Source organism: Cryptotermes secundus, unplaced genomic scaffold (assembly GCF_002891405.2).
Source record: "Cryptotermes secundus unplaced genomic scaffold, Csec_1.0 scaffold204, whole genome shotgun sequence".
Lineage (NCBI taxonomy): Eukaryota > Metazoa > Arthropoda > Insecta > Blattodea > Kalotermitidae > Cryptotermes > Cryptotermes secundus.
Window position 1 is genome coordinate 441,093 of NW_019738351.1, and position 10,721 is coordinate 451,813.

At 38.4% G+C, this 10,721-nt stretch overlaps 1 protein-coding gene across 1 annotated transcript in view; it reads right to left on the reverse strand.

Moving 5' to 3' along the window:
- LOC111870750 (60 kDa SS-A/Ro ribonucleoprotein) overlaps positions 1-10,119 on the reverse strand; it is a 31,410-nt gene extending 21,291 nt beyond the window's left edge. Inside the window, exons 1-4 of the mRNA XM_023863269.2 lie at positions 9,738-10,119; positions 6,043-6,263; positions 3,023-3,209; positions 969-1,121 (exon numbers count right to left, since the gene is read on the reverse strand). Of these exons, the coding sequence (XP_023719037.1) occupies positions 969-1,121; positions 3,023-3,209; positions 6,043-6,222 (520 nt within the window). The 5' untranslated portion in view covers positions 6,223-6,263; positions 9,738-10,119. The remainder of the gene's footprint in view (positions 1-968; positions 1,122-3,022; positions 3,210-6,042; positions 6,264-9,737) is intronic.
- Positions 10,120-10,721: the final 602 nt, after the last annotated feature.

Below are 10,721 nucleotides of genomic sequence, written 5' to 3' on the forward strand. Positions count from 1 at the left end.
GAAGATGGCACATTAGTGCTGAAACATGTAGTGTGGAAGTGAAGAATAAGGTGAAAAAGTCTATACACTGTAAGACGGTCAGCATAAACCATGGACAAAATGTAATCTCTTTAGTCATGTGGACCTAAGTACTGAGCTGTTTCTGTGCTGTATCTTTTTGTCTATTTTTGAATACAAAGTATCAAAGGATGCAGGTGCCTGTCAAGTAATGTACATGCACATCTGTATAATAGAGAGGGTTAAATAAACAAACAGATTAATACATTTATTGTGTTACAGGACCTTATCTATCATCCTGTTTTTATTTAAAGCACACCACGTTTCGGAGGCTGAATTCTGTCTCCAGTTTCAGGTGGAACCTACTCAGTTTGGTCCCATCGACAGAGCTAATCCCTATCTCTGGACACCAGCACCAGCATAAGATAGGATATATAAACCAAGAGAAGAATAAACCATCTGTGAGAGTTAAGACAAACATTAAAATCGTTAAAAAAATTCCACACATATGAGGCCTAGCACTTATGTCCATGAACTATTTCATGATTCTTTTTTATTCTGATAGTACTCTGATTTTAAGAACAGCTGTGAACTAGGGCACTGGCATAGGTGCTAGGCCTCACATGTGTGGAGCCTTTTTAATGTTTTCAATGTTTCTCTTAACTCTGGCAGATAGTTTATGCTGTGAATGGTTTATATGTCCTGTCTTGTGTTGGTGCTGGTGTGCACAGATAAGGATTAACTCTATTAGCTGGGCCCAAACTGAGTGGGTTCCACCTTAAAACAGAATCCAGTCCCTGAAAGGCTGTGTGCTTTAAATAAAAACAGGATGATGGATAATGTCTAGAAACAGAATAATTGTATTAATATACCATCGTCACAAACTTTTAAATCTTATGAACAGATTCATTATAAAATTAATGACTGCAAGGAATATGAAACACCAATTTCGTGACATGAGCCATCATTACCAACATCTGATGACTTTGGATGTGACAGCTTAATAACATCCCGATGTGTCCAACCATATTGACCACGGAATTTTGTTACACATTCACTCAGTTCCATTGGCTCTTTCCTCAGGTACCAATCAGTTACAACACGTCGCCAGCCACGACCCCAACCTGCAATGTGTGATAAATAAGAAGTGTTAAAAACTGTACTGTGAAACAGGTTTTATACATAGATGCAGCCAGATCACAAAGACCAGCATTTCATTAATGCTTATGGTGTAGAGGACATGACATTACATGCACATTCAACACTGTATCCATGCTGCATCTTCAGCATTACAAGTGTGGCATTTAGAAACATGCATATCACAAACCAATTTTCTGAATGAATGCATTAAAACTCACTGGCTATCTGTTTTTATCTGTGGAGACACTACCTGACAACATGCTTCAAGTCATTCCACCAACCCCAGTGGGAGGGACACATGATCTTTCTGAGAACTTTGATGAGTGCATTTGGGACCCTCAGCACAATCGACAAGGCCACAGACCACCAAATCACAGCAGATGCTGAAAGTGCTCCATGCAGTTATACGTGCATTCCTGGTTATTCCAATGTTCAAATTCATAGCCTGTAGTTCCTTTTCAGAAATAAAGCAAAAACTGAAACCCCAAAAGAAACAATGTATGGTGGAACCTTCTCCTTATCTGTCACCCCAATATCACATGTGGATGCTGGTTTCAGTATTGTCACATAGCATTTGCGTGACCATAAATGGGGTTTTGGACTGGATACTGGATTTACTGACCACTTACACACAAAACTCATGAGTACAAGCAATTACAGCACCATCACTAATCTCCACAATTCACAAATCACCACAGCACCCGCTAAGTTTTTCCCAGCCTGCTGTGTCTTCATCAGCTGTTCCCTGGTGATGGCTTCTATCAGTGGATATTCTTCAGCTTCCAGGCTCAAGTCCTCTCTGAATGACGGCTCCCTTCCAACTGCCTTTTCTTCCTCACAGATTCCCATACAGAACTGACTTGGTTGCCCCAACTGTCTTCCAAGTAACTTCTCGTATGCTAACCATTTCTGTGGGAATGTGTTCATGTCACCCAACAATGAGTTGCATAACCCTATTTATTAAGAATCTGCTGCCCTAGCAACGGGTCTACATGCTACCTTATGTTAACTATAACGAGGAATTTCAACACAAGAAATAATGAGACTGACTGAATGTTTAATAAAATATCATATCATGATTAAGGCTGATCCTGAAGAGAATATGTAATGTACATAAGTTGGTGTCAATTAACTCACAAGTCCAATCCCCACATAAGGAAAATGATAAACTTCAAACCATCTCGGTCTGCTTCCTATCAATGTCATCTATAGGAGAGTTTAGAAACTGCTGTATCTATCTGTGGGGATACCCTACATCTCACAGAGAGTAAAAATGGAATACACATGTGTTCCCAAACCATCTTCATAACATTAGGCAAGAGTTTAATACTGTCACATGTTAGAGTGACTCTTAACGGGCGTTCAGATTGGATTTACTGATTGCTTACAGGTCGTAATTATAAATAACTATAACACTATTGCTGATTTCCACACTTCACAAATCACTACACACTAAGTCTTCTTTAGCATGCAGTGTCTTCACTAGATGTCTCCTGGTAATGGCTTCTAACAGCAGAGATTCTCCAGCTTCATGTGCTCAAGTCCTCTCTTCACAGACTCCAGTAGAAAACTGCATTCTCTAACCTTGTCCATTGCTTATAACATTTCAGCACAGACCACATAGAAAACACAGCTTTTCTACTGTTGTGTTCATGTTGCTGCAGGAACATGTTTATCAAGCCACTGCCCAGAAACAGCCCTGGTATAGCTGCCCACATCTCATGGTCTTGCATAGCAATGGCTCTACACACTACTACAGATATTAAATCAATTTCTATATGATCTGTTTTCATTTACATATTTAAGAAAACAGCAAAAATTAGTCAGTACAGGGGATATTGCTCATCACTAGTTACTCAGCAGCAAAAGGTTAAATCTAACTTACCTGAGCTCTCATGAGCCAGATCATAAGCAAATTTGATGAACAGGAGAAAATCCTTTGGGGCTTTGCATACTGTCTTGACGGCATTGTAAGCTGCTACCCGCAGATTTTCACTTGTCTGTTGACGGGTACACAGTGCTAAAGCATACACCAATGACTGCGGATGAGCAGAATAACCATCACTGAATGCCTACAGAACAGAGAAAATTTAAGTTTCACCATTTCTTTGGTCTGGTATTTGTTTCAGAGTTACACCTTTTTGCAGTTCAGTGTTCATACCCACTTAGGGATAACAACTCAAAGTACAATTCAACAACACAATGCAAAAGGTTAATGGAGACTGTTTTAGGTACTATTGTGCAGATGACCAAACATGAACAGATATCTTATATTAACATTGTATTTATGTCATATTGTGTGTGAGAACTATTTATCATTATAGGCTCCATGAAACCAATTCCTGTACATCAGGTAAATCATTTTTATTCACATTCTATGTTTCCTGACAGCCCCCCACTGGGGGTAGGTCATATGTGTTATTTACAGTGTTACAGCCAGTTACAGTTGATGTGCAAACTTAAAATACTGTCACGAGTCTGGGTGTCCATAACAAACAATTAACAGATTACAGATCTGACAAAGCTGTTTTATTTGAGAAGTACGCCAGGTGGAACTACAGAAAATTATCACACACGATAATTATAACACTTTGTAACTGAGAACACACTCTAATGTTCCTTGTAACTACACCACATGAAGGCTGCTGTCGGTTCTTCTTTTGCTGATCACTGATCTGATCTCCGCCCTGGTCTTCTCACATACTGACATCTTCCTGTTGAATCTTCTTGGACAGTGTTCACTGCTCCCTATATAGGCTCAGCACACACCATCCATGCATTGCCTAGCAATGGACGCCCTATATTGTTGGATGCTCGTTGGTTGGAACATGTTTACATAATCGTCTCCTACAAACGGCTCAATCTGTCACATTGCTCCCTCCTTAAGGTTGTTCATCCTGCACAGCCTAACAGTGTATCACCTTTTTCTTCTTTCAAGGGCTGTATTTGCAATGTCTGCATTTGGCCTCGCCATCCTTCGCGTGGCTCTTTTTTTTTTTCTTTCTTGCAGCAACTTCTTTTCACCATTACTACCTCTCCAGATTGGGCTGCTTCTAGGAAATGAATACATAAACATATTCCAACCAATGAGCATTGAACAATATAGGACGTCTGTGGCTAGGCAACACATGGGTGGACACGCCTGACAATACGTGATATCCGTTGCTGATCTGCAATGTGTTTTCTGTGGGTGGTCCATGCCGAGCCTATATAGGGAGCAGTGAACACTGTTTGAGAATATTAAATGACTGATAAGAACCACAACTTCACAATCCACACTGTGTCACTCCTGATCTCACACACACTGGCCTGTTACCGTAGCAGCAGCAATTGCAAGGGAGGGGGGTGTCCTGCATAGCGCAAATATGTCACAATATATTATTATTAATAATTAATTAGTTTTTAGAACGTTGTTGGTTTATTTGGTCATGTATAAGTGATCTGTTTCATATCAAAGTATAATTTTGTATATTACTGTATTTATTTGTAATTAAAATTTTTGGCACTACCTATTGCTGTTGAATCACAGCAGAATATGATCTTCATTTGTGTGGTCTGAAAAATTAATTGTATGCTGGTTCTGGTACTGCGCGTTATTTTTGCATTTGCTTTCTCCTGTAGCAAAACTTCTTGCAAATGGTGTTGTCTCTTCAATGAGTGATTGTGTGGGTTTTATACAGTAGTATTTATATAATTTTTCAGGCTTTCATGACAGTGACTATTCAGACCATCATCTCCTGGGCTGTGACAACATCGGTCTTGTAGGAGGACACCAATGTTTTGGAGGAGGGTGCTAACCTCAGTTCTCAGGCTCATGATGGATGTGGAATGCTCCTCTGAAACATTGGTATCCATCCACAAGTTATATGATGATATAGCACAAAAGATCACACATAGAAATTTAAATATCCTGTCCCCAGCCCTATCTTGTTCAAAGGTAAATGGATGTTAGCAAAGTAATTCTATCTGGAGAACATTATATTTGAGCATCCTGTTGCATTGATGTACCACTCACTCATTCACCTCCATTTTTAATGCAACTTAAAACTGTTCATAATATCTCTTTAACTTAAAATAACATTAAAATCATCTCAACTGCTTTCGGCTTTACCTGGCCATCTTCAGGGAGTTGTCTGCTGTTTGAAAATTGCTGCACTGCATTAGATGCTACGTCAATATATTTCCATGCTACTGCATATCGTTGTTCACACTAAAATGCGTTTGTATGAGAATGAAACTCTCTCTCTCCGTTCCTTGTTATTTTCTTTCTTTGGCATCCATGTTGGTGCCCCCTTCATATGTATATTCTCACTAGCCGGCGAGAGACATTTTCATTCTCAAACAGACACATTTTAGAATGCAAGAGCATGGAAATATATTGACTTACGCTCTAGTGCAGTCCAACAGTTTTGAAAAGTGAATAACTGCCTGAAGATGGCCAAGTAAGGCCAAAACATGTAGCAACTGATGTGATTTTTAACGTTATTTTAAATTAAAGAGAGACTGTGAACAGTTTTAAGTTGCATTAATGACAGAGATGAAAAACTGAGTGATACTATCTGCAGAATATTAGTTCTACTATCCTCTAACAGAAGGCAAGACAACTGGTGCAACAGAACTGCTAGATGCTGATCCATCCACTGTTATTTCGTGTCAAATTGAGCTTCAAAACACCAATGGCAAAGCAAGAGTCATCCAAACCCATGCCAACATTTACATCTTACATGGAAAGGCAGGTGGAACTTTATCACTGCCTTGCCTTCTGCTAACTGAAGGTCAGTGCTTTGTTCCAACTTCTGTGCATGAAAGTAAGCTCGGCTACCATCTGCACAGGTCTTATGGGCATTAAAACTAAGGTAAAATAAGCATAAGCTATATACGTATATGAACAGCATAACAATGCACCTTCACAATGTGGGCTACTGGATCCGTCTCTTTCCCATCAGCAATCATTGCCTCTATGGAAGTCACATTATCCAGTAAAAAGTAGTTGTTTGTGTAACGATCACCTGGTTCATACAAAGCTGTCTCACGCCCATAATGGAGGAACCTTTTCAGTTTTACTTCTGCGGATGCCGATGTCATCGTCAGGAATTAGACCACGTGACACCGACAATGCAATAAATCTGCAAGAAGTTTAAAAAAACACTCTTATCAGTGTCTATGTAAGAAAAAGTAAGTAAATACATGATAAAACTAAGATAATTGCTTGCCAAAATAATGGTCTCTAATTCTCTTAACAATTGCTTAAGGATGGGAGCAAAAGATGAGAACACAAGAAGGTAGATTTGACTGGGTATTACACAGTTTCCTTTAGATAGCAGCAACATATACTGCATACTGAGAGTGTTTATGTATATTTTATGAAGTGCATTTTTAGCAAATTTCCACTGAAATTTCAACATATTTTATTAGAGTAGTAATAGTGTAAAGGAGGAACACAGCAGCACAGTTGGCTGAGGCACTATGCCACAGACTGGAAGGTCATGGGTTCAATTTCTGATGAGGTCATTTGATTTTTCAATTGACCTGATCCTTCCAGCAGCACTAGGGCCCTGGGGTCGAATAGGCCTCTAACAGAAATAAGTACCAGGGATCCTCCTGGGGGGTTAAGGGTGGTTGGTGCGTAAGGCTGACAACCTCATCACCATCTGTGAGCCAAATGTCTAGAAAATGTGGAAGCCTTGACATCTCACAACCCCATGGGCCTCCATGGCCTGTTACAGGGTCAGGTAGCTTAGCAATAGTATACAACTGACAAAAGCGCAGGCAAATGAGTATTAGGACAAACTTGAATATGCATTCATGGGGGCTGAATGAGTCAAAATACTGCCACAATATAGTGACTAGACATGAGGTTTGGATTCAGTGAACACTTATAAATCATTAACCACAAGTAATTATAATGCTCTCACTAATTCACACACTCTGCTTCTCACTACAGCACATGCTATATCTTCTATGTCTTCACTAGCTGTTGCCTGGTAATGGACCTGAACAATGTCCTGTTCTGCTCATGTCATTACTGGCTGCAGCATTTCAAATGGTTCCTCTACTGTTGTTTCTGTAACCACTGCTAAGGACACGTTCTGTTTACAGGCCACTGCATACCTACGGATCCTGTATAACTGCATCATCGTGTCTTTACTGTGCCCTAAACTAGCAACCGACAGTTTCTCCTGGTTTTCATGTCATAATACACATGCAATGGTATGACATTAAACAAGAAGTTCTGGGAAGAACTAACCACTTACTTTCCTTAGATATGATTTATATGATATGGACCACATAGAAAACGAAGCATCCAACAATTCCTCATTACTGCAGTAATGTCTTTACCAAGCCACTGCCTAGCAACAACTGGAGAATAGACACAGAGACTGATGGAGGGCTTTATACAATCTGCCATTGAGATGGGCTCAGGTACAATGATATACAATACCAAGTTTCATAAAGACTGGTTCAACCATTCAAAAGTTGATAGGGGGGAAACATAGGCAGCACAGTGATAACATAAGCTTACTGTTATTTTTATCAGCCTATTCTCCTAAAAGTGTGATGCCCATGCTGCTGTAAATACACTCCCCCTCTAACCTATGACTGCCTGAACCAATCTTTATGAAACTTAGTATGTATGTCATGGCACCTGAGCCCATCTCAATGACCTACTTCACAAATTCCTCCCTCAGTCTGTATGCATGTGTATCCTTCCACCATTGCTAGGCAATGGCTCAGTAAAGTGTATCCCTGGCTACCATGGCTAGGTAAAAATGTTACTGTGATTAGAGGATACACACACACAAAAAAAAAACTGTTCGACACACGTGTCTGTGGGTCTGTCTGTGTATCCCCCTATTATTGCTAGGTACCAACCTTGTAATGACATTCCCATGGTAATACAGAAATGTTGGAGGTGTCCATGTCCTATCCTAGGAAAGAAGGCAATTAGTTCTTCCCAGAACTTCTTATTTCAAAATAAGGAAAGCAGGCAAAGAGAAGCAATGAAAAGCATCTCATATATTCCTCATATATATATTTGGCAGAGCAAAGCCACTACTTGTACAGATGACAAAAATTTATTTAAAATGAGTCAAGTCATTTTTGAGTAAACTGACATTTCACACTTTGGGCCACTAGAGGATGTACCATTATTATTCTGAAGATAACGCCTCTGCAGTTTCATTCATTGAGATGGTTCCCATAAATCAGTTGAATTTAATCAAAAGCATGGGAGCCATTTTGAAGATATTTGAAATTTTAATTTGGAGCTAAAATTTTCACATTCACTGTGCACCAACCCATGTTGCATAAACTCTTTAATACCATTCAGACACTAGTAAAGCCCCCCTTTCCAAAAACATTAAAATTAAATAAAAAAATGTACTTCTATTTTTATCCAAATGTACTTAACTGCTATATTTTAACACATTTTACTTATAACACACATTATTTGAGCCATACAGCATAGAAAAAACTTAAAATTAAAATTCAGATCAGAATATTTTTGACATATATAAGAAACAGATCCATTCTGATAATTCAGTAATGACATATATCCATAAAAACCACCTGATGATGTTCTTTGTAGATCAAAATATGTAGTGGGATGAAAATAAAACAACTCAAATGTTAAACAGTATAATATCACTTTATAATCCATTGTTGTGCTGATGGCCTCTACATATACCTACGCAATCTATATGCATTTCAGACTATTTCCATGCATACTAAATGCCCTTAACTTGTCATCTTAATAATATTCTGTAAGGATAAGAAATGATTAAGTTTCCCATTATGGCACTTTCTGCACCCTTCTGTTACTTCTGCTCTCATAGACACACACATTCTGTGTGACTAAGGCTACAGCTTATTTAAGATTTCATTGCCTGGGCAACAACTTTATGAAGCCAGGTGCTGAATGGTTGAAACAGAGGGGAATGCATAACAGATCACTGATCGTCGCAGTGCAAAGGCTGGTCTAGGCATCATTCTTTCATACTTCACCTCTCATGGATCCAAAATATTCTCAACCATATGCTTTTAAAAAGCCTTAATCTATGCTGTTCCCTTAGGGTCAATGGCCAAGCTTCACAACCATACAAGATAACAGATAAAATTATAGTTTCGATACGTCAATCATTGGGTCCTTTAATAGGGGACGAGAATCAAATGATTCTGAACTGAATGGTAACAAGCATTCCCCTAAATTAATCCGCTCATATCTACTTCCTGAATGTTATTTCGATTTACGTCATTCCGATATATTTTAATTATGCCCACAATGTCAATGAATTTATTAAGCCTCTTTAATTTTTTATCATGATTTTGTTCCAGCATTCTGCTGACGAGGCATGACGAAATAAATATAAAAATGGTACACGTGGTTTATTCTTCAGTGTAATAAATTTTTAAAGTTAACATATAATTCTGAGAGCACGAACGGGCTTATATTAGTTTAAATTTTTGTCAAATGCTCCATATCAAAATAACAAAGACCTTGAAATCAGTGCTGCAACAAGTTCATACGAACACTTGACCGAAGTACATTATACAGAAAACACAACCTTAATATAGTGTTTCTTTATAAAGATGCCACAAACCTTTATATATTTAATATTTCCTCTTCCTTATCTCCAAGATGTCAACACAAGACAATAAAGGCACGTTAATTATGGGTCAGTGTTACTACTCCAAAATAACGGGAAAGACAAAGAAAACTTAATCAATAAAATCAGTGTTTCGCCCTTAACTCTGAAAATGAAGCTATGCAGTCATTCACATTCAAAACTATTTTTATTAATTTGGTATCTAGTTTGATGTATAATAAATTCATGGAAATTCATAGTACTCTGTGCTTCTGTCTCCCAAACCAAGTCAATATTGCACTCACAGCCTGCTTGTGTACATGAACTACTATCATCTGGCTATGGCCCGTAAGAACGTTAAGAACAACATTACCACGATTACGACGACCTTAGATCTGCAACGTCTAAGTCTAAACATTCTGTAACACATTCCTTCTGTTTGTGGAGAGTATTCTTCACTGATCCGCGATCCGCACGGCATCACATTCTTGTCTACTCTTAAAAAAGAAATGTGGTCTGGCTCATATTCTGCAAATGGAACAAAATATTATATTTGTATTTGGACTTTACTTCTACATAGTATGTTCTTAAAACTTATAGTGTCAACTTTACATTTTTATTTAGTTCTTTTTCTGAGTGTTTCACTTAAAGTTTTAAGTATTTCTGAGATGCCGGTTATAAAAAATCATTGTGTTATACAAGGTTTATTTCGAATATTTAATATGTGGTTTTCTTAAAGAAAACAAGTTTTTAGAAAACTGCAAAACTTGGTAATATAAAACGATCATCATGGAACCAGAAAAGAAACTTGGTTCAAACGGCAACGCTGAGTTCACGGTAGGGTTCCAGTGCCATCTATACTTCATAAATTCCGGCCTCGTATCTCAATCGGAAATGACTCTCGTCTCATCCCTAGGGCCGGATTTTGATGACATGTCATCTTTTTTTCCTTGTATCCTATTCGACGCCCGTAAATATATAAAACCCGGCGATGAGCTG